At 46.4% G+C, this 24,936-nt stretch overlaps 1 protein-coding gene across 1 annotated transcript in view; it reads right to left on the bottom strand.

Moving 5' to 3' along the window:
* Positions 1-9,816: 9,816 nt before the first annotated feature.
* Positions 9,817-24,936, bottom strand: part of NSG2 (neuronal vesicle trafficking associated 2) — a 37,764-nt gene continuing 22,644 nt past the window's right edge. The window contains exons 4-5 of the mRNA XM_054217896.1: positions 13,355-13,465; positions 9,817-11,789 (exon numbers count right to left, since the gene is read on the bottom strand). Coding sequence (XP_054073871.1) covers positions 11,598-11,789; positions 13,355-13,465 — 303 coding nt within the window. The 3' untranslated portion in view covers positions 9,817-11,597. The remainder of the gene's footprint in view (positions 11,790-13,354; positions 13,466-24,936) is intronic.

Consider the following 24,936-nt stretch of genomic DNA (forward strand, 5'->3'; position numbering starts at 1 on the left):
ACTTAGGAACTTGTGCCAGGTTAATGCAGAGGCAGAATCCAGGCAAGGGGGAGAGGGGCTGAGTCCAGACCTGCCATTAAACACAAGCATGACAGATCTGAATGGGCAACAAGGTCCATGCAGTGCCTGGGACCAAGGATGTGTCTCCTGCCGATGGCCAGCTGGGTTGTGCCGCCGGGCACACGTGCTCCTGGCCCCGCAGTGACTCAGGGCTGTGCGAGTCTCCTTGCTGGATAAAACTGCAGCAGGGTTTGCACGGGCTGTGCTGCAGGGAACCCCATGCACTGCATCTGGGGTTCCCACCATCCAACTGGGTCTCCCAGTTTAAGTTTGCAGATTTCAGAGTTGAGCCTAAGAGGACATGGAAATTAGAGCACAAACAGCACCAAAGTAAAGGCAAGTGGTTGAGTAGGACACAATTTTTTGTCTTTTTATGACTTTAATAGCTGCTAGATTTCTTCTTCACCGAGGATTGCCTAATCCTTCCCCTTCCAGAGCAATTCAGCTCTGGGCACAGGGACTTTGCTGACAGCAACCACTTCCAGACTTCATCTTGGTGCAGGGCTGTGCACGCTCTGCTCTGTAATCATTGCTGAGACTGTATTGACCAACGTATATACTGCGGAAACGTAAAGTTCTAAATGCCATCCTGGTTGTTCTCCAGTCCCTCTCCTTCTCTTTCTATCCCATAAACTTCCCCCTTACCACCACTTTCCTGCATTTTGCTGTCTTACGTCAATTTTAAAGGGTTCCCCCAGGAACAATTTTATTAGCCGAGGCAGAATAGAGACAGATTTAAATACACTCAGCCGAAGCTGTCGCTCAGATTCCCAGAACAGCCCTTCTTCCACCACGGGGCGGTGGGTTTTGTTTACGCGGCTCTCCCTGAGGGCCCAATTGCAGGGAGCCAGTGGTGGGATCTGCGATGGAATTAGGTAATACAGGACTCTGCTGTCTGAGCATTATGTAGTGCCTTTTTGGATAGCCACGCAGACTTCAAAGGGAAGGAGGGGAAACCCTATTTAATCAGCCAGATCACGCGTGGCTGTTTGATACAGCGCTGCGGTTCAGCCCTGCGTGGTGATGCAGGAGTGCGTGCCCAGCCCCAGGCACGTTTCCACGCGGGTCCCGGGATGCCGTGGGACTTGCAGCACTTCCAGACCCCCTCTGCAGCGCGGAAAGTGGCAGGGAAGCTTTGCAAATGCTGCGTGCACTGCGCCGTAGCTGGTGGCAACCCCTCTCTCATGCCGCCTTTTTAGCCTGGTCTTGGGCAGAAAGGACGAAAGAACCCAAGGACCAAACTGGAAGTGCAGAGAAGTTGCCGGGTACCTCCTGACTTCCACTCGGGAGATGAAAATCTGCCGTTCCCCTCCGGGAGCATCTGACGTCATTTGAAGTCCTGTTCTCGGCACAGGCGGAGTGTGACGGATGGGGCACGGCTCCTCCCGCCGCCGCCCGTTGGGGTGACACGTGTGGCCTCGCGGTGCACGGGGTTTGGCTGCCCACACCCCGCAACCCCTCCTTCGTCTGGGCAATCCCTGCGAACGCGTCCGAGTGCCCCGGGCTCCCCTGCAGGTTGTTCCCCTTTGGTCTTGTCCCTGCCCGGCTGGCGCTCTGCTGAAAAGAGCCCACACGCTGATGCAGGGATGAAACAATTTGGAGGTAGGCGAACCTACCTGAAAGTGGAAACTTCATCATGAATATATTGACTATGCAAAAGAAGCTGGTTTTAGGGAAATATATTATCTATTCTACCCTATGTTTGTGCAAAGACTTAGAAAAAAGGTGTTTGATCTTAGCTTTTGGAGAGCTTTGCTGTTTCTCTGTCGGTTACGTGGTGCTTCTGAAAAACCTGTGATTCCTTAATCCCCTGTTACTTCACACAGGCGTTCACTGACATGCCACAGAGCCCACAACAGGGTCTGCTGGTGTTTCAGCCCTCTGCATGCTGTTTGCTAACAGGAACTAATCCCCCTTCTGCAGCTCAATGTGGTTCATCGGTTTCCACCACGTGGGGAAACTGAGGCAGGCATGTGCACGGTGCCGTGGTCTGGGACTGTTGCCATCACAGCCCGGACTGCAAGGCGGGTGGGCAACCTGGGTCAGAAACAGTCCCATCGCTTTCCCTTAAAGAAAAGAAGGAAGGGAAAAAAAAAAAAAAAAAAAAGGGCGAGGGATAAGTAAATTCTTCATTGCTTCATTTAGCATCTCCCTCACTCTCTCTTCAGCCTTGCGGGAGGATGAAGAAATGTTGCTCATTTTTTCAACTTATGTTTTTAAAACCCAGTTCATTTTTAACTTACTTACATTGCACACATGTCGTCAAATTGGGGATGGTCTGTGGGCTGAATTACCCTGTATTCTTGCTTAAAATGTGTCGTCAGGCTGTAACCTGCTACAAAAATTCGCTGCGACTCCAAACCAATTAGCGGGCGGCTCTGTCTCATCCGGTGCCATTCATTTGTTAATTTTAATAAACAAGATCAAATTGTTACAGAATGTGTTCTGTGCATTTTAATCAGATGCAGTATTAGCCATGCTGGAGGGGTGATGACCAAGGAAAATAGTCCTGGATACCCTTTGCTTTCTGAACTGACATTTCAATCCACTGCTTGCCCAGAGACACAACGTGAGCTCGGTTACATGGGGCTTATTTTTCCTGCAGAGTTTATTTTCTCCTTATAGTATTTGACCGGCACAGTGGCTGCCATTTGCTGGAGAAAAGGACTGAGATAACTAAACCCTCGCTGAGACTCCCTGGATAAAGCGGAAAGCGCGGGTGTGCGGTGCCACTCCATGCACACGTCTCCTGGGGCATCCAGCCTTGAGGGGGTGTGTGTATGTGGGTGGGTGGGTGCGTGTGTGGGTGGGTGGCTGTCGGGGGGGTCCTTCCTGCCAAGCCAACCGCTTTAAAACCAGTTCACCTCCAACAGGACTCTTCACTGCCCCAATGACCTGTTTGTCTTCTTCCAGCCCCGCCGTATCTGGGAATCGCTCAGCCCTCGGGTGAGTTATTTCACCTCCGCGCAGGTTCCGCTCCTGCCTCGTTTGGCCGCCCACCCGCTTTCCTCCATCCCATTTTTCTGGCGCACTGTCATTTTGCAGCATCTTTGCAGGGGCTGTAAGCACAGGGAAACTCCGAGTTCACTCAGGACTTTCAGGTTTTCCTCTATGCGGCAATAAAGTATATATGAGGCCCACAAAAAGCAGTATAAGGCCAACTTCTTTAATGGCAGTAAATCCCCACTGAATCAGAATTAGTTCTAGCAGCTGGATTATGGCTGTATGTCCCTTAAAGTAATAATAACAGTAACGGGAGGAGGTTTTTTCTTGAAAATGTACTTACAGTTTACCAGAGTTGTCTCTTCTTGCTCGTACGTGGTTTTTGTGGGGAGCGCTGGTGTGTGCAGCGGGGGGGCAGTGGCAGACGGCTGTACACATGGCGGGCACACACACACACACACACACACACACACACAGGCAGGGCGGCAGAGGTGACAGTCAGCAGCCTGGCCGTGCCCTTCTCTCCCCTCCAAGGACAGCAGCCCAGCCATCATTTCTGTCTCCCAGACTCGGGTGGCGCACACAAACCCTCGCAGTCCCGCAGCGGTTTTAATGGGCCTCGTAATAACTTTTCACAGAAGCAACCACCGAGACCTACAAAGTATCAGCTGTTGTAGGGACCCAAATTGCAGAATCATAGAATAGTTCAGGTAGGAAGAGACCTTAAAGCTCACCCAGTGCCACCCCCTGCCCTGGGCAGGGACACCTCCCACCACACCAGGTTGCTCCAAGCCCCGTCCAACCTGGCCTTGAACACCTCCAGGGATGGGGCAGCCACAGCTTCTCTGGGCACCCTGGGCCAGGGGCTCACCACCCTCACAGCAAAAAAGTTCTTCCTAATATCTAACCTAAATCTCCCCTCTTTCAGTTTAAAACTGTTCCCCCTTGTCTTATTGCTACACTCCCTGATCCAGAGTCCCTCCCTGTCTCTCCTGAGCCCCCTTTAGGGACTGGAAGGCTGCTTCTCCTCCCTTCAGACCCTCCTGCCTTTTCTCGCACTGTCTCCATCAGGCAGGTTATTAATGTGTGTCTGTGCAAAAATCAACAGCTTCCTCATCACGTATGTGCAAAAATATTACTGGAAATAAAAGGGCTGAAGGGATGGCAAGTCATCCCTTTTTTTATAGGCAGTCACCACTGTGCCGCGCAGATTGAATGCAGTGGGGAAAAGCAACAAAACCCTGGTGCTGAATAAAGAACAGAACAGATTTTTCTCCCCTTCTTTGTTTACTTTACTTGGAGGAGGTTAAAGTGGCATGTCTTGGTTCGTTTTTTGGTTTTTTTTTTTAAAGCTTCATTGTCATTTTTTTAAGCAAGGTCAAGGCACAGAAGTAAGCAGATAATGGGGTACATTGCGAGCCAGGGTGACAGCACAGACGTGGAGCATGACACACATAATGTCATTTGTACGAGGCAGGGACTTTAACGTCTTAATTACTCAAAGTCTCAGTGATTATGCCAATTGATCAAAACCATCAGAAAAATGCCTTCTCAAGGGATAATGTGGAGCGAGGAGGGAATGTTACATCTTTAAAGGTTAAGTGACTGCGACACCTCCCTGAGCTGGAGCCTGAGACAGCTTACGCCGAGCGGCGATGCCAGAGCCCCGCGGGAGCCCACTTCTGCTTACATTGCCTCTTCCTCAGCAAAAATCATAAACCCACTTCTCTCCCTCTGTTATTCTCTTCTAGACCTTCAGCCTGAGGATCAGATTGAGAAAAATGGTTCCTCTGAAGTACCCGTTACTTGCAGCATCAAACCAAAACTCTACTCAAATGAGCTTGTGCATCCTGTAACCTGCCCTTGGCTGATAGCACCCGGCAGCTCACGAGGCTGCGTTTGAAACGCTGTTCCTGCTTAAATGCGTGGAGCAGTCCGTGTCTCCAAATCATCGCCTTGTGTGCTCGCATCCTCCTTGCAGAGTCCCCGGGGATCCTCTCCTGTATGAGAGTGCGGAAACAACCACGGCTCCTCTACAACGACAGCTGAGACTCTGCGAAACAAAACGGCACCTCCAGTAGGCCGTGTGTTGGGGGGACCACGACCCATAAACTGGGACGGTGTGGCTGCATTTACACCCCTGCACGCGTGAGGCAGCTGGACTTTGCTCAAGGTACTTGTATGGGAAAGTGTTGGAAATGTTGCTGGGTCAAATGTTTTTGGAAAAAAGACCGGTTCAGCTTCCCCTTCATTAATAAATTTGTGAAAACATATCTAAAAAAAACGATGGTGTTTTTTCACTGTTGAGGTACTTTAATTGCTACCACTATAATTTTTAAATTTCTTTCACCTTTATTTTTGTTTTTTTTTTCTTTAACATTTATACTTTTAAATTCCCAAAGATGCTCCAGCTCTATTACAAAAATTGTATTTTTAGCAGAAGAAATGATCTTATTCCACTACCCTCCCCTCAACAATTCCTTTTTTTTTCTTGCTGGCGGGGTGGGGAGTGTTTTTCCAGTGGGCCAAAACTCCATAATTCACACAGTAATTCTACTTGCTGCTATAAAAATAGCCACATCTTCCCAGTGGATTAAGCTGTCTTGAACACCAGACTAGCCAGTCCGGACCTCTGCCAAATGCTATATTTACATTTCCAAACTAGAATCTGTTTCTAATACATTTTTATGGGGAGTTTTGACCCTTTATATTTATTGTTAATGAGCTTTCATCTCTATAATAGCCTTTCATCCCAAAGGATCCTGAAGAGTAATTGTAATAACCTGGCATACAAAATACACACAGAAATCAATTTACCCACCATTGAAACGTAGCGGCGACTGGAGGGGTTGAGGATAAGGGACTGTTGAGCAGAAGCCTGTGCGCTGCTGCAGTGCTGTTCCCTTTTGAGTGACAGGGCGAGCTAATTACCTGCGCTGGCTGTTGTCCAGACGAGCAGGCTTCACCCGTAGGCCTGCAAACGCAGCTTGCGGAGAAGGTATTTAGTGAGTGCGAGGACTTGGGTGCTTGGGGTTTTCGGGTTGTCCAAAGGCCATGGGTAGCCGCATCCAGCAGGGAGATGGTTCTGGTGGAACCCCCAGCATCGCTCTCTGAAGAGACCTGGTGCCACCACAGGGTTCAAGCAGTGGTTGAAAAGCTGCTGGCACCAGCTGGCTTTGCTGCTGGGCATCGCTCCTCTTCCCGCAGCAGACAGTATCTCCCTTGGCTTCGCACTGTGTTGCTGCTTAAAGCAACCTGCCGGCATGGACCTACTGACTCTAAAGGAGAGCTGTGACTTTGCAGCCCCATGTAGCGTGAGCTTGTCTCTTTTTAACCCCTGGGACTGTGAAGGGAGAGACTCTCCTTGGCCATTTGCAGCTGGCCAGTGATGCCCTTCAATAAGCCATGCCAATGCAGGAGGGCAGGGGAGCGGTAAGTAATAATGTCACCATCAATCACCGACTGCCATGGGGAAGCCTTGGCCAGCCATTCGTCTAAAATGCCGCTGCCCGAGTGGTGTAAATATATTATTGATGGCTGCCTCAGTTTGCAGCATTTTCATTATTGCTCACACCAGCAGTGCTCACGCTTTGTATTACCAGCAAGGGAAGCCACGGGACATCTTGTTTCCAACACACCCCCCCCTCCATCCCTGCACTAATTGGGGCTGCTGGCATCCACAGCAGCCCCTCTGCCGGCAGGAGCCCTCGGCAGAGGGAGCGACGCCGCACGTCCCCAGCAGACGGGGCCGGCCATGTCTGGACCCAGCAGACGGGTCCAGCGGGCTTGGACTCAGGCAATCCCGTCATGTCAGAGCAGGGCAGGGCACTGGCCGCACCAGGATGAACTGTGTAACCTGCCGTTAAGAGGCTTTTCCATTTCCTCTTGCTCCGCTTTTGCTGTTCACAATCTGCCTGACAAAAGCCTCTCCAGCACTAATCCTGCCCAGCTGATCCCAGCGATGAGCAGTTCAGGCAGAATGCCACCGCATTCATCACCTTCCTGTACTTCAACTTGTCGTGGATAATTTTCCACGATGGAGCAACCACAACTCATCAAAGGACTTGTCAGCCACCCTCCCGAGTAAAGTAACATTCTCAATCAAAAGGCTTTTACCTTTTTTGCCCCTCAAAGGGCACCAACCCAGGTGAGAAGGGGGGCTGAGTACCAGAGACCCCTGAATTTGCTGGGCAGTCATCCAGTGCTGAGAGCGGAATCCCTGTCACCCCCTTACACTGCTGGCATTTAAAAAAAGCAAAGGCCAAAGAGATGGAAGGAAAGAGCCTTCCCTTCCCCCGTCCCCTCCTGTAAGTCATTTTCTCTGGCCTATTTTACAGGAACTGAAAATCTATTAGAGGAATAGCTTAATCCGGTTTGACTGTAATAATTAGGCTGCTTTAAAAAAACCCTCACTAATCGTATAAAATGTGATTGTAGACAGTTCAGTGCATGACCCTTACACTTATCACTTGAGGTATTATTACAAACCAGAAGCAGCTGGCAAGCACGGAGGAGGATAAAGGGGAAAAAAAAAAAACCCCACATGCAAAGGGACAGGGACTGTTCCTTTTCTGATCTCGTAACGGAGGCACTGGCAGCGCCTTGAGCTGTCTTTCTAACGTGGATCCAAAGCATGAAGTCACCTCCAAGACCGTGGGCAGACACCTCTGTTTTTGCCAACGGTGTCCCCCTTTCTCACACTGTTTTTGCAGACAGTCCAAGAGGATTTGAATTAGCGGTGGAGCGATTCCCCTCGGGGCTCGCTGCAGTCAGCAGATGTTTGTAGCAACAACGGGCAGCTTTTCCAAAACAAGACAGTCTGTATTAGTCAAGCAGGATATAGTGCTTTAGGGTCACTGGTTTAGCACAGAAAAGCAATCCTTGCTTCCATGTCTTGGCTGGTAGCAATCTCTTTTTCTCTCGCTCTCGATCTTTTTCAGGCTCTGACAGCCACAATTTCTTCCTTCCTTTCCTGAGCCTAGGTTAGGGGCAGCTGAGTTCCCATCACAGCACCACCACACCTTTAGTAAAGCTATTTTATTCCCACATGTTCTGCCCGTCATTCCACAGGATTGCTGCCAGTTCAGGATGCCCTTGTCTCCGCAAGATAAGGTCACTCAGATAGGACAAATAAACATCCATAAACCCATCTCCTACATGACTGTCTCAGAAGAGAAATCAACTCTTCCAGTCCCAGTGGTCCACAAGGATATTTTGGAGGAGAATTCAAAAGCGCTGAGCCCACTGCAGCGATCTAGTATAACGGAGAAGATCACCCAAAGGGACTCATGCCTTAGCAGGGTCACTCACAGATGAAGAGGTAGGAGCTGGCTTGACATGGACATCACATAAACGTTAGGAGAAGCACAGGGAAGGCTCTTGTTCATCACTACCATTAAAAGCTGAGGCCTCGCCCAGACATCAGCTTCCAAAAACATTGCTCTGTAAAGACGGTCAGGAGCTTCAGACTTCACAGAGAGATGACAGCCAGAACGAGACTGTACTAGCACCAATGATTGTACCAATTGAAAACACATGATCAACCTTGAAGGAGGCTTTTAAAGACTGAAATAATAAGAAGAATGTACTCACTTTCAATTTATTCTCTCTCTCTCTGTGTTACGGTGATTAAAATATGCAGTTGATCTTGGAAGCTCTACTGCAGCTTGTACAAAAACCATAATAACAACATTCACAGTAATGGAACTTGCAGCTGGAGTTGGGTTGTTTGGTTTCTTTTGCTCTCCCACGAGTCTTCCTTGGGTCTTTTTTTTTTTTTTCATTCTGCTCCATACAGATTTTGATCTTTCCCTTATTAAATAGGAATGGTTATCCCCACTGACTCACTTACTTATCTAATAATAGCTAGAACCTTTTAATTCAAATGATTTGATTCCTGGGGTTTTTAGATTAAAGTAAACATACAGTTAGAGTATCACTGGGAGAGTGGCTATAGAAATACTATGGTCAAATTATCCTGTGACTCAATTCTGCAAAGCACACTGAATCCCTTTTAATACATTTCACAAGTACTCGGTGGTGACCTCTAACACCAGAGTGGTTTCTCTCCTATGGTAGCTCAATTTCACAACTCTGAATACATCTCTTTTTTTGGAAGGGAAGCCATGCAAAGGTTTTCATAAGATGTTCTTTAGCCTTTAGGAATGAGCCAATTTAATGCCAGGGTATCACTCCATTTCAAAGAGCTGAAGGACTTGAGGAAATGCAATCTGCTTTCTGAACAATGTGAGATGAATATAGTTGTGGTTTCATTAGAAACCAAGCTGCAGAGTTTGGATATAGAGTTTGGATACAGAGTTTAACTTTTTCAAAGTTCAGCCCTGGCTCTTGGTTTGTCAGCTGTATTTCCCTGCAGCGCTTTTTGTAACGGCCCTTCTGAAGGAGCCTGCTCCAGCATAGCTGAACACTTGCCTTGGGAGTAGATGGCAAAGACGACATTGCTGCCAGCCAAAGCTTCTATCATTCATTGGCCTTAAAATGGGAAAGGAGGCGAGGTCCCTCCATAAAGTCAAGAATCGCCAACAGAAGTTCAGCTTGGCTTTAATTCCTATTTTTCTATTTGCAATTGAAAGACGGGCAGGAACATAGGGAATAAACCCCCCAGTGATTAAAGGGGAAAACAGCAAGCTCTGAAAATGCCTCCTGCAAGCCAGAGTCACCTTGGCACCCATGCAAAGGTGCAGCCGCGCTCGACGGCACCAGGCACACACACGTCGCCCTCCACCACCTCCCAGCCCGCAGCACAGGTCGCCAAAAAAAACCAACCTGCCAGAGCTACAGAGACGTTCAGTCACATCTAGCTTTATTTTAATCCCGTCAGAAAAGTTCAAGAATTACACCAAAAAATACTTCAGTCTCTGCTACCTACTGACAAAAAATACACCACAAAATTATAAACTGTTCAGTGGTTTGCTGGAGTTTTGATTGTTGGTGGAGGGGGTGGTTTGTACATTTTGAGTGAGAAATGAATTTACAGGTGGAAGGGGAAGGAAGGATAGGAAATCAGACAATGGCATTTGGCACTACATTTTTAGCTACACTATACAGTTATTTATCATGATGCCTGTTAGGACTGAGGAGTTCTGCCCTCATTTACACCCTCTAGTGTCTATGTATGCGAAATGGGGGACAAAACTGCCCAATGCAGGGGAAGAAGGGGCCAGTTCCTAATTTCCATCACAGTCTAGCCACAAATCTGAAAAAGCAGCCTTAGTCAAATGCAAACCCTGCCCTCCCTGTGCACTCTGCTCCGGCTGCTCCGTCTCGCCCTGCCCACGCTACCGAGGAGCAGAGCTGCTCTGCAGCAACAGCTTGCAGCTCCGAAGAAAGAGAATCCTTTTTTTTTTTTTAAATCCCACCAGTCTGCACTAATTGCACATGCCATTTGTGGGGAGAGGATGTTTTACATTGGCCAGGACTGGATTAAGCTTGGGGTCTGGTCTGTGTTTGCAAGCAGAGATTTGATGGGACCCTTGTAGTCTGAGAGCATGCTACAGCCGTCCCTCTCTCATTACCTAGAATGACATTAAATACTGAAGTACCTGAAGGTGAAGGAGGGAAGAGGAGCGTCCCATTTCATTGGCGAGGGAAAATTAGGGGCTGAAAAGTTAGAGGCTCGATACTGTTCTATACTATCACCACTCTTGAGAGGCTCTTCAATTCATAATAGCATTTCTTTGTATCTTGGCGACCCTCAGGAAAGAGGTCCCCAAAGGATGAAGCCTCACATAAATTGCCAAAGATCATGCAGGAAATCTGTGCCAGAAGCAGAAATAAAGCCCTGATCTCCTGACTCCTAGTCCCGTACTCAGAAGTATATTCATGATTTCACTATAGCAGCCTCTGTCTGCTTCCCTCCTGCTCCACATCCACATCGCAACCAGGATTTCAGCCTCAGAGCCCAGCCAAGATCCCCAGCGCAGTGGCGGCTCATTATGAATGCCTACACCTTGCTGGATTTACTTAGGCCACTGCGCAGGGGTCTGTGTGCATGTGTGTTTGCACGTGTGTGTGCTTGAGGGACACGGGGATGCCTGTATTTCTCTATCGGCAAATGAACACTGATGCTAGATTCAATTTGACAGCAAAATATTCCCCCCTTTGGCAAGCTAAACAACATCACAACATCTTTGTGCCAGGTTCTTTCTATCCCCTCTCTCAAAAGGATTTCAGGGGTTCCTTCACTGCATGTTAAGCCTCTGTCACAGGTTTCCAGCAATGATAAAACTTTGTGGGATTCTCTTTGCTGCTTTTATCCTCTCTGGCTGTTTATCTAATTTGCTTTTTTTGTTTTTTAATTTCTTTTTCTAACAAATAGTTAAGCAATGATTTAAAAATATTTTTACATCGTAAGATACAGTCAACATCAAACATGCCTTTGTACAAGAGCTCAACTCGGTTACAAATCAACAAGAACAATGCACGAAAAGAAATATCCATTAAGATGACTCCTGCACTTGGGTTTTATTTATTCCTGTTGTGCTGTTAGCACGGCACCCTCAGCTAGAGCAATGCAGTATAGACATGGTGTTGTCCCCCCACCCTCCTACCTTGCCCATCATTACTTGTTAACTTTAATGACCTTCTGTCTTGGCAGCCTTGGCTTCGTGGTTTACCGATCCTGAAGACAGCCAGGGCGATACGGCGCGGGAGCTGGTCTGCTTGGCCATGCTGTAGTGGCTGATGACAGTGTAGAACCTGCCCCGGGAGTTGGAATCCTGTGCGGAGTAGTAGGCATCCAGCGAGGCTGGGATGCACCGCTTGTGCTGGAAAGGGGAAGAAAGCAAGAGAAGTAAAGAGTGGTCCCATCACCCTCAGGCTCTCGTTTTAAAAATCTGAGGGTTAGCTGTTTGCATGGATGACGTTTGACTCAGACTTGCTGCAGCGAGAGCATCTGCTGCGCAGCCCCGGCCGCCTTTCAGCGCCGTGGGAATGCACAAAGTTTAGAGTCAGACAGCAGCCTTCAAAACCTGTTGCTATTGGCAACCCTGGCTGCAGGCTGATTTCATCCGTGGATGGGAAATGGGGACTGCAAAACGAAGGGCTGGCTGGTTTGGTACGTTGCTGGCATGCACAGAGACCGAGGCCCCCTGCCGCAGTCCTAGCAGGGCTGGCTGAGCAGCTCGGATCACATCCTGCACTGAAAGCTCTGTAGAGCAAAGTCCAGAATTAATCCTCAGACAAGCAGAGGACAGGCAGAGGCAGAGTAAGCTGCTTACGTGCTGCTCTGTTACAGTGTGTTATCTCTGACCTCCAGGATGACCACCTTGGTTGGGGACGGTAGGGAGCGTAGCCCAACTGGCCAGCCCTTGTCAGAGCTCCTTGTCTGTGCAGACGCTGCCCGGGCATCTCCGCTGTGCCAGGGCAGACACTTGCGTGCTAAGAACTGCACAGATAAAAACAATTTGCTTTGCAACAGCTGTAAAAGAGCAATCAAATGGTAACAACTGTCAGACTGGGTGGTATTCTCCGGAGTTGAAGTAGCACCAAGGACACAAGGAGCCCCAAGTAAAATTATTAAATTACTCCAACTCCCAGTTTAATGTGACTAGCTGAAATCTGAGTCCTAAACCTTTAATCTTTTCAGAAGTTCAGGTTTGGATCTGATTCTGAAATTCATGACTGCTTCCTAACTTCATTTTTATATAACCTAAGAGAATAATTCGCAATGACTAATACACCAACATCCTTACTTTATTTTCCAGCCCACAGACTATCCGCAGTGTGGTCAATACTCCCATGAGTTTATGAGTTTATTCACAGTAAGGAGTCGGTGAACTAATTTCCAAACTTTTTTTTTTAAAGATCTCAACAGACCAGGCAAATAGTTCTCTGTGAATATTCAATATAAAATCACTGGACAGTAGGATTTTAGCAATTAAGTTACATGGTTTTGTTCTTGATAGAGGCTCAAAAGCACCTAAAAATAAACTACATGGGCAAATTCGGATTTCCTTCACAAAGGACACATGTGCCAGCACTCTGAGAGTTTGCTTTGCATGAAAATGTATGCCAGTAAACCTTGGTCACTTGAACGTGTGGGAAGCAAATGCGGGATTCCAGCTGCAATAAATCCATTCAGAAATATGACGGATCGTTCCTGAACATCTGTCTGTAGTGTTCACCAAATGCTAATCCCAACAATTACAGTGTAACGGTAGCTGATGGAGGCAGATGCAAGTCCACATTTCCCATAACGCTTTTCCCATTTCAACACATTCTTCCCAAATGTTCTGTTTGGCCTGGTCAGAAAAGCAGACTAGACTGTAACCATGTAGTCAATTAGAGTCTAGCGTTATCTCAGGCAATTCATCCAACTGAAGTTTCTTACCTTATAAACAAATCCATCTGGGCAACTGTGGTCGTAAGTAAAGGCTTTGTATACCACAAGAAACACTATGCAGGCAAGGAATGCAAGAGCCAGACTTATGAGAATAGTGACCTACAAAAGAGGGATAATGTTACTCTACATATGTTAAAATGGCATATGAGCAACCTCGTAATTAAATGACTTATAGTAACAGCCATGCTAACAGACTGCAGTCTTCACTCCACTGTGCAGTACTTAACTAAGCATGGTAATTGAATGAATGCTAGATCCAATAGCCCTGAATTCTCACATCATTTCCATCCCCCCACAGACCTTCGGAGTGCACATTCCTGTGTTTAACCCCTTGCAAACCTATGGATTTTGCTGAGGCATTTGGTGTTTTCGGTGGCTTTGTGTTCCCATGCTCTCGGCAGTTCAACCAGCATCGTCATCTGCTGGCCCAGCAGGATCCACCAGCAGCCAGAGTCCACCTTCGGGGTCTAACCTCTGCAGATAAACTGCCTTATAACCATGGCAAAATCCTGCTTTTCTTATAGCAGGGGTAGGTGAGCATGTAGGAAGAATGAAGCCTTTGTAGCACGCATCCCTTTGTGCCTTCTGGGCGATGCAACAAGGATAAATTGTGCCTTCCAGGAGGGAGGGCGGGAGAAAGGGAATCCTTCTCTATTTATCAAAGCTGAAAAAGGAGAATAGCCCAACCACCGACAATGGCCAGCATGTAAATCCTGCAGCGTGTCCAAGAGCAGATGCTAATGCTGGAGGTACCAGACACAATACCCTCTTTTGGGCCCAATTATTCCCCCTCTCCTCATTCCCAAGCAGGTTACTTTGCTGCACCATTCTGTTTCTTTGCTGTAGCACCCTTCTCTCCAGCCTTTCCAGGTCCCTCATAAATTGGTCACTCAACAGTAAGTTTCCTGGCCTCATTCAGATGCCTGGACTGAGGCCCTGATCCTTGATGTTACCTGAGATGTGTCCTGCCAAAGTTCTGAGCAAGGGTCCCAAACGGACTCTTGTTCTCCGTTTCCCCAAAGGCTTCTTGGTCCCAGCTGGTAATTCAGCAAATGCAGCATAAAAGGCTATGAACTTCTACTGCCTAAATTACAGCAACCCATCCTGTCGAGACTGCTGTCGCACACTCTTCTGGATTGGCATGAAAAAATATCATAATCCCTGGGGCTCCAGTGTTACCATGCAAACTAGAGCTTCTAATCAAATGAACTCACTTACAGAGATGATGGGGGTGGGCAGAGCAGCAGGGGAAACATTTAAGGCTGTTGCATGGCCAGCAGCTCGGGCAGGGAGCAGCAGTGGCAGCTCCCCAGCTTGCTCTGGCTCGCTGGGACCGGGCACCAGCAGCACACCTTTTGCAGGACGTTTGCCTGCATGGGAAAGGGGCTGCGATATTCTTGTAAGCCTGCGAGAGCTCACGCTGAGGAAGTTCCTACAGCAAAAGTTGGAGGTCAGGCATAGGTTTACAGGAGGCTTTTTCCTACCCACAACCTCAACCTGTTTGCTTCTGAATTCCACTTTCCCATCATGGCATCAGAAGCCATGCCCAGGGCTGCAAATTTTCCCCGGTCACAACGAAATCCACCCACTGAGAGATGCGCAATGGTAGGACGTGGCACGGACTGTGTGCCTGCCCTGGCTAACGGCCCTGCCTGCAGGCACGCTACCACTGAACCATGCACGTGCTCATCCTCCAAAACATGCCCGCATCCCAATATCAGGGCTGCGTCTACCTGTACTAAAGGCAATCATTATCATTTACTGCCCTAGCAAGGAAGAGCCACAAATTTTTCAGCTCTGTCTAGTCGTTCAGGGTTCATCCACCCTTTTGTTGTTACCGTTCTGTCGCAATCCTCTTTATTTTCTTGTATGGGTGTTCAAGCAAATTGAATAATAACTACAGGTGGAAGTTTTCCTTAACTAAGGCATAGGAGAGTGATGATGGGAGAAAGTGGTGAAATACAGAGATAATTCCTACAGGATAGTGGAGAGACTTGTCAAGAACAGCAGTTAATAAAGAGCAAGCCGGCCATATCTCAGAATTCATCGATATAATATTATTAATATAACAATAATATTATATAATATTAATAATATTATATCCATAAAGATACACTAATTGGTTAATATTGGTTCACACTGAATTTTGCTCTATTTCTCTCCTTCGGCCACTGTAGCAGCTGTAATTCTGAGAACCTGTATGATATGCAATCCTTGCACAGCCTCACAGGGGCCACTGTAATTGCTTGCAGTGCAGGAAAAGACTTCTCACCCTCATCAATCCCGCAGAAAGATACACTGCCTGGTGAGATGTAGTCCTACAGCGCACACAGCGTATTGGGACTATCCCTCAGAGAAGCTACAGCAGCCCTGCCAATGCCACCTGCAATGCTGGAAGATCCCGAGCTACAGTTTTGGTGGCTGTTTTGAAACGAAAAGAAAGAGTGAAGGTAAATCCGCACGTGCGGTGTTAAATCTGACCCAACACATCCAGTTCGAAACTCAACGAAAGAGAGAGCTGTGGAGACTGTATCTAGCGCAAGAGATTTATAAATTCATTGTTAAGTCAGAATATTTTAGAGTAAAGTGTAAAAAGGTAGCAAGATTGAGGCTAACAGACTTTTCCAGTGATGAACAGTTCACTGAAGCCCCGACCCGCCTTTCAGAATAACTGCTCATATTAACCTCCTCCTTGGGGCCCAATCTGCTGCAAAATGGGCCAATTAAGCAAAAGGCAGTTGCAGAGGGAGAAGCACTTACTGCTGGATCTCATCAGAGAACATGCATAAGAGTCCTGGTGTGCTGAAAAGGTAGCTGGTAGAAAAAGGAGTACAGTTGGATGAATTGCACTAGTCTGGCCAAGAAAACATGGGCTCCACCTCCTCTCCATCAAAGCACACTTGCCTGCAAGTTTGAATAGAAATATTTCAGACCAACTTTATGGTGGCCCATGGGCTCCCAACCTGGGGAAGCCTTGTCTCTTTTCATAGTGATGAAGAGGAAGAAGTCTCATTTGGATTCAAGGGAGATGGAAATGAAAATTGCCATGATTTCTGCCCCCGAAGGAAGTCATATTACACCTGAAAAAATGAAAATAAGTCATTTTGGAAAAGTATAATCAAAAGGAAAGACTTCCTGGATTTAGTATGCCAATATTCTCTACTTTTTCCAACAGGAAACCTGGGAGAAGAGACCCCTCTCCAAGAAGACCCACCACAACCCAGCTCTGGCAGGCCAATGTGGAAGAGCATTTCCCCCTGTAGAATACATGTTCATCAACTCTTCCCCATTTAAAAGAAGAGCATGTTAGGCCTGGTACTTCCTCCAATAACAAATTATTTAGTAATACAAAGATGACAATGACACAAGTCCCCTTTGAGGTTAGTTTGAAGACGAGCCGTACATCTTTCTCTACCAAAGCCAATACTTAGAGGGCAGCCTGGCTAGAAATTCAGAAAATTAGAAATGCTCAGCTCTCCAGTTTGGTTGCTCTGCCCTGACTACAATGTACGGTGAAAAAATAAATCTTGCTTGGGTTAAGCTGAAGGAACGAACTTGTGCTCAGGGCAAAGGAAGAGACAAAGGGCAATGAAATTACACCGAATGCCATCTGGGAAGGCATGGAGCTTAACTCAGTGAGAAAGTACCTCTTGCTCCTGAGCAATAAGAAGCTGCTCATCCTCTACCTTTCTTTAGTAAATACAGCTTTCAGCATCAGGGCTAGCAAGAGCTGCACACCAGCAGGACACATACACCCTGTGCTATCATTCCTCCGGCCCTAACGTCTACCTGGTTCCTTTCTCCCCCTCTGCATCCATGTTTCCTCCATCCCAGAGAGATCCATCAGGGCTGACTGCACCCAGAGAAGAGGCTGTGAAAGGGGAACATCCCTGGACGGTGGGATGTCTCCCTCACCCAGCGTGACTCTATGTCTGCCTTCCCCAAGACTTGACACCAAAGTTGCTTTGAAGGCTTCTCACTCTGAGCCAGTTAAAATGGCCAAGTTCTTTCTTTAGCCTTTGGAAAAAGAAAGAACCGAGCTGTCTGGAGCGAGAATGAACGTCCCTTCTTTTGTTAAATCCCACGTACATGCACAGCCTGTGGAAATGACCATTAGTAATGTGATTTGACTGGTTCCTTTCCTCTTGTCTGCCCGCGGAGCCCCTAAAAATAATAAATTCCCCTCCGCTCTGTCGCTCTGCTCCAGCAAAGTGCTGACACCCAATTCATTACCTCCCAGGAGCAGGTCCCTCCGCTGAGCTCTCCCCTCCCTCGGGGTGTAATTGAGCCCCTTCTCACCTCCCTCCTGCCGTTTCATGCACTTGCAAAATTACAGCGTGACACAATATTACACATGATGATACATAGTGTAAAACTGCTCCGGGATGAAATGTCGCGTAAGATGTTAAAACCCAGAGGAAAGGGAAGAAAAATCAACCTCCGGCTATTTTGCCACACCAGAGCTAAGATCCACCTCACTAGCTATTCCGGAGCATACAAAGCTTCATTAACATTCAAACACCAAAGAATCACAGAGCTGCAATACCTAATAAACCTCCACTTTTTTTTTATGATTAACATGAACCTTGGCAGTCTCTAAGCAATATAAACACTCACAGAGGGGAAATAAAATTCAGTGAGCAGATAAAACCTAGAAGTGCTGCAGGCATGAATCTGTCACGTGTGACTGCTCGAGTGGGTAAAAGAAGGAAGGGGGGGATCTGACCGCCCTTTCCCAAAAGTCTGATATGATTCCCAAAGGTTCCCTTAAGAGGGGAGTGTCTGCTGGAATGGAGAAGAGAGAACATCATTACCATACCAAAAAAACTCCCTGTCCTCCACAAAACAGGGAGAGAGGCCCTTAACATCCGTGAAAGATGATATCAACCGCCCACCAACAACAGCGCGCTTGGCTTGGCTCCTCCCCACCTTTTCCATCAATGACGAAGTACACGTTGCATTTTCACAACAGCACAGATGAAGAAAAAGATATATCCTCATCAGGCAACAGGACATAAATTGCCACTAGGTTTTGCTCCAGTGAGATGATAATCTAATTGCAGTGGTGTGCCAGTTAGCCTGGCCTTCGTGCTGTCCATCAAAGTATCCTTCTTACTCTCTGATTTCAACTGCTGACCCTGGTTGGTTTTTTCCCATCAGAAATTCCCTTTTTCCCTCTCTAGCTACAATGAAAAGCCTTATTTAAAAGCAAACCAGAGAACAATGCCACATCCAAACAACAGGGCATTCTTTTAATAGCCTTTTCCACTGCAAGGTTTCTAAATTTCATTCCTTATTGTTTTCCTTGGCAAAAACTCTTCCAGTTTATGCCCTTAGCTTTCAGAGAAGGCGTGCACCCTTCACTCCCCAAGGAAGTCAACAAGAGCAGGGAGCTGCTGGTCCCTCCAAAAATCCTTAGTGGCTTTGACAGCAATACCGATAACCTGCGGAGCTACAGAGCCTGCAGGTAGCTACACACCAGCCTGGGGCTGGCACTGACTGTCACACAAACCAGTGAGGTACTTCGGTGCCTTACAGCCCTGGGAAACCTGAACTCTCTGGAAATACCTGGGGGAAAAAAGGAAGCAGAGAAGGGCGGATGCTGAACAGAGGTTGACGGGAACACTACTGCACAGAGCAGATACTCATGAGGAAGGATTTTCAGGCAGTGTAGGTGGGGGAAGGGTCTGTCAGCAGATGGCAGTTCCCTCAAATTTATGCACTGTTTGAACTGAGTTGACAAATATTATTTTTCCCAGTGGGGACTGGATGCAGACGGCTCTCTATTAGTATTCAGCATCCAACCTGTGCTGGAGAGCTGGGGGGGGTGTGTGGTTTTGTTCCCACTTAACCCACATATTACTTGCATTAGCAGCTGGAGGGACATAACTTATAATCATGGCCCTGGTGTCAGGGCTTGTCATTCCACCTTTATGTTTTGTTCACAGGCTCCACTGATGGTGTCACACGCTGCAAGGACTCAGTATAAAAATGGTAAAAAAATAAAATAAAATTGGATAGGGAGAGAAAATAACATGGGCATTCAAAGGCAAGCCACCTCACAGTGAAAGACAGAAGGCGGCGTCCTATGAAACTGTGAAGCAACACCTTTTGAAGAAGTAAAGGGTTGTTCTTTCTAACCCAAACTGCAATTCATCTATGAAATTAATCACAATTAATCTAACAAATTTATTCTGTACAACGTGGTCAGCAGAAGGAGCTCAGTAAGACTCCAAAAAGATGAGACATTCATATGGAGAGCCTCCGAACGGCTTTAAGTAGGGCTTAATAAAATAAAAGGCACAGCTCCCTCTTCCCCCTCCGAGTTCTCATATCTGATGGCATGAACCAGCCATTTAGACACAGATGCACAAAAGCAGTCGGGTGTCTAAATATCCTTTAATCAGTATGCACCTTCTGTAGGCTCAGGTGTCTTCAGAGGGGTAAGAAATTGTCCATTTTGGATTTTCACACATTGCTCTGGCACATCTGCCTCTGGGTCACTAAAATGGGTTTCCAAATGAGCTGGTCAGCTCTGCAATCCTTGTGCTCCACTACTAAAGCTCAAACCCAACACTGCTCATACTCAGGCAGCAGCCTTATCAACTGCTGTCTAAAATTCATTTGGGAAATCACTCTGCTGCCCTTTCTTTGGGTGGAAAACAGCTGCATTCAGTCCAGCTTTGGAGGAACTCAGCAAGTAGCACCTGCTGCTTGTGGATCAGGCATAAGCCTCAGGTGCCCAGGCGTTTGAAACCACCCTCCATTTGCCACCTAAGTGCAACAATTCTCAGGATGCAAACAGACGATGTGATCTCTATCAATCTGTCTGAAGAAAACAGCACAGAATCTCTCTTCCGTGCTCACGCAACTCTTGTGAGAGGCCAGCAAGCAGGGGTTTTCATCAGCGCGGATGGCACTTAGATATCAAGCATGATTTTTTTTCTAAGCCTGGCAAATAAATGTTTGACTCTGGACACCTTTCCCACTGCTCAGAGCATGCAATATATATACTTATATACGCTCAAAACAGGAGTACAGCCAAGAGATGCCACAACCAGGAAAAGCATTGCTGTCCATAGGAAAACCAGCCAGCCAGGCAGCACCCAGAGAAGAGTTAATGCTCTCAGAGTGTAGAACTGTGTGTCACCGTGAAGGAGATCAGTTTGATTCCCAGGTAAAGATCATTTACCATGGAAAATACCTACAAATACCTACAAAATTCTGCACAGTCCAGGAGGACTGCTATCGTCTTAGCAGCTGCAATGTGACTAAGGGACCCCCGAAGCCAGATGCCTCTGCCCGTTCCTGCGCTGCGGTCTCACCCTCTTCACAGTCAAGTTTGTCAAGAAAGGATGCTACTGCAAATGTCACATCTGGTTCTCGAAGCCACCTTCAATGTTGCTAGGTATTGGGAAATTTTGTGACCTTTAATGGGCAATCCCGTTGAAGAAATTCTCTTGTTTTTAATTTTCTCTTTGTAGAAGAAGAAAGACTCTGAATGAGGCAAAATTTGATACAAACAGAATTGGCAGAAATCCTGTCAAGGTTATTTTCACAGAAGGGCGTAAGAGCAATAAGGGCAACAAGGTTCTTTCCATAGTTTATGGCAATGCCTGGAAACCTATCCATCCATTGACAACCTAGTTAACTTGCATGCAAGAAAAAAAATCACAAAATCATAGAATCATCTAGGTCACCTCAGTATACGTTCATACACCCATCATCTCATTATAAGGATTTCTGACTGACAGTGTAAAATTCAGGAGGGTGATTTTTTCCCTTCATCCCATAACTTCTCCCAGCTGATAGCTACATGTAAGACTGACAACATTAGATCTCGACGTGAAAGCTACAGCTAAAGTGAAAGACTCAGGAGCACTTCCCAGCTCCCAGATCCAGCTGTCTATCCTGGCTGCCTCCCACCTGTACGCCAGGATGAAATCCAAATGTGAACCACACCATCATGTTAATCCAGGTTACTATTGTAAGAAAACTCAGGCCTGTAGGCAGGGAGGGAGCCACAGGCTGACAGAACACTCAGGTGGATCCACCAGGGGGATAAGGAGTCTGAAATACCCCCCAAGAACAGCTGCTCCCAGCACCCTGTTATACGGCCTGATCCGCTCTGCAGGTAAAAGTGATTTGGCTGCACTTCTTCAAAAATGGCATTTCACTCCCAAGTTTTGAAAATCTTTTTGTAATAAGTCGATGATTTTGCTGATTTTATTGCAACAGCTTAGCCTCTGAAATTTTGAAAGGCTAACTGAAAAAAAAATGTGACACAACTGGGTCTTCATATTTGTTTGGCATTGTGCAAGACAATGTAGGATTTGTCCCTTATTATTACAGCAAAGCTTTATCCCAGATGGTGTCCAGATTCTTAAGTAGCATATCTTAGGAGATGCTCTGTAAGAAGGAAACGTCCTTAAGTCATGTATCTAAATCTTCAGAGTTATGGGAAAATACTCCTTAGTGCTCCATGGCTTCTTACATGAAGCTTAAGGGGGTTTCTTTTTGGTCCTTTATCTTAGAATTCATAACCATAAACCAAAATGGCCCCAGTTCTTCTAAGAACATTGAACACCTTCCATGAGGATGGTATAATCTCGGGGTCCAAAACCAGCTCACATCTGCTCCACTATTTCATGGGTTCCTTTCAGCCCACACAGCCCAGCAGTCAAAACCCAAAAGACTCACAAAGTAAAGAGAGGGTCATTTCTCCAGCTACCCCAAAGCCTCAAAGGTATCCCCTTGAAGCAGCACTAGCTGTCTCTGAGCCCATTTGCTACCCCAGCCATGTCCCTGTTGGCTCTACCCATCTCTGCGTAGGCCACCCACCATGGCTACACCAGTGAACTTCTCCAAGTTTGCAAATCTTAAAAAGAAATATCTACCTTCTGAGAATGACCATGTACCCACTAGCAATTCCTCTGCTCTGCGCCTTGTAATACAGTGAGTGCAGCACGAGTGTGGAACAAGAACACCATGTTTCTAAGCAATTTGTCAAATAATTAAATTATGCACACAATAACTAGCTGGCTCAATTATATTAGCCAGTCTCCATCATGTAATATAATTTCTAGTGGCTGTTTAGGCACTAATAGCCTCAGATCTTTTTAACTGTGTCTGGTGCCAGCTGCGGTCTGCATGACGTCTTTCTGTGCCAAGTCAAATCCCTTGAATGGAAAATTCATGGCTCAGTTTCCAAGCCCCCGCTCCTTATGGATGGAAGTTCGAAAATGCCATTTTCAATAAGGATGCTTCCACCATTGAATATGACTGAATTTCCACCTAGTTAAATAAAAAGCTCTGTTGCTTTTTCTTTTCTGTCATTTAATGTCAAAAAAAAAAAAAATCCTTCATCAGAATAGGCTGGTATATTGAGATGCTATAATATTGTTTCTAGGAATACCAAACAAATACATGGCCTTTTTGGCAGACCATACAGGTGTTTAAAGGTCTTTTTCCCCTCCTCCTACAAGAATATTTTCTTCCTTTTTCAACTGTCATTCCCTCCTTATTTCTGTGACTCTGCTATCTTCAAAAGTAAAGAAGCAAAAATTAAACAAAACCCCAAAATTAAACAAGTGGGGTGATTCAGGAACACTGCTTATAAAGGTGCTTTTCTTCCCAAACCCTTAGTCGTAATAACACCTGACATACCATTTCATGAGCTGAGCTTCTTTTCAGATCACTAATTTGAGATGGTTTTTCAATTAGTGGGATTGCAGCAGACAGATACATCATCTCCACCGCTAACCCTTCATCAGTGACATGCTGCAATTTCCCATTGCATTGTGCAAAGCCTTGGCTGTGACATTTCCTCCGGTCACTTCACGTGGGACATGACAACGGATGCCTCAGCTCATCAAGGGCCCTTTTTAAATGCATTAACAGGAATACAAGATAAATCAAGTAATCAATAAAATGTCTTCTTGCCTACCCTTTGCCTGCCAAGACTCAACCTCTGAAGAGTCTCATACATGCAAAATCTTCCCCTGTCCCTGCTTCCCTCACATTGGATTTGGTGCAGGGAAAGCACCAGGAGTCCTGAGTAAGAACAGGTTCAGGGACTGGCACATGGCAACAGACCTGGGCAATGCAGATTGTGTTCCTTGCTCTGATACTGGCTTTCTTTGACACCTGACACACACTCCTGGCCCAGCTCCACAGCTTGCCCCCTCTGGTACTCACCGACACCCCAGCAAGAGCCACCCAACGCTAAGCACCTAAGTCCCCAAAAGCTTGGCTGTTTCTGGGCTGTGTGTGCAGAACCACCCAAGCACCAACACCACCCCACGGCCAAGGATCAGGCTGGTTTTAGGGCAATTTTCAAAGCAAACCTTTCAGACTTGAGTATCGATGTACTGGGCTAAGGCAGAAAATGGTATTCCTCCAGGCAAGTTCTCTTGTGTATTGGCCTCTTCCATTGCTTTCTTATATTTTGATTTTACATGTGACACAACCATTTTCCTCATCAGCCATCAACAACAGAAGACTGGATTTAAAAATGCCCAGAACAATTTAAGCTCTTTATATGCCAGGGCAGAAGATAACTTTTCCCTACCACTCGTCAGTCCCATGGACTTCTTAGATAAAAGGAAATCGAAGGTCAAGCTCGCACAAATTAAAACACCTTTGTTCAGTGCGCTCCCGTGGTTAAAAAAAAAAAATCAATTGGAAGCTCATTCCTTTAAGAAGGTCAACATATTCGCATGCATTTCAGCATCTATGTCTACCATCACAGGGCAGGAAATAAAGCTAATAATATAGCAGCATTCATGGTCCAGCACACCCATTTCTCTTAAAAAACTTATTCTTATTATGTGGGTGCTTCATACAAGGACAAAGTGAGAACTTGGCGAGTAAAGTGTCCCCTGGGTAACTTAAGAATTAAAAGCCTTTCCATTTTAAATTAGAAATGTGAAGCTTTATTGTTGCAAATGACTTACAAAAGCTACTCTTTTAAAAACAAACAACAAAAATGAATAATCTAGCTGATTATGATGCCTTCAAAGGCATGAGGCCAGTTCCATTAGCTGTGGATCTGACCCAACAGGCTTAATACATCTGCAAGTACTAACAAGAGGGAGCTCAGGTCTGTTTAACATTCAATCAGCGGCCTGTGCTGCTTTATAAATAGAGAGAATGAAACATTACATGGAAAAAAAACGTATGAGTGAAGCATTTAACTTCCCTGATTATTTTTTTTTTTTTTTTTAGCATTCTGTGGTTTGGCTACAAGACTCAAAATGCACTTCACAACACTCAATAAACATTTCCTTGGCTTCAGTCAGCTGAAAACTCTGTCCTCCTCCGTCCGATTCGGTCCCTTTTGCTACATTAGCCAAACTAGCATTAAGCATATTTCATTCCACCTCAAATGCTGACAAGAAAATTACCCAACAAATAGGGTTTACTGTGGGGTGGCAGAGGTACCGGCATGAAACATGGCACTGTATTGTTGAAGACAAAGATGCAGTGTAAAAAATCATTCAGACTAAATGGAAACTGCAATTACATTTTGTAATTAGCAGAACAGGTATCTCCATGCAGTCACTTATGAA

Source organism: Rissa tridactyla, chromosome 11 (genome assembly GCF_028500815.1).
Source record: "Rissa tridactyla isolate bRisTri1 chromosome 11, bRisTri1.patW.cur.20221130, whole genome shotgun sequence".
Taxonomy (NCBI): Eukaryota; Metazoa; Chordata; class Aves; order Charadriiformes; family Laridae; genus Rissa; species Rissa tridactyla.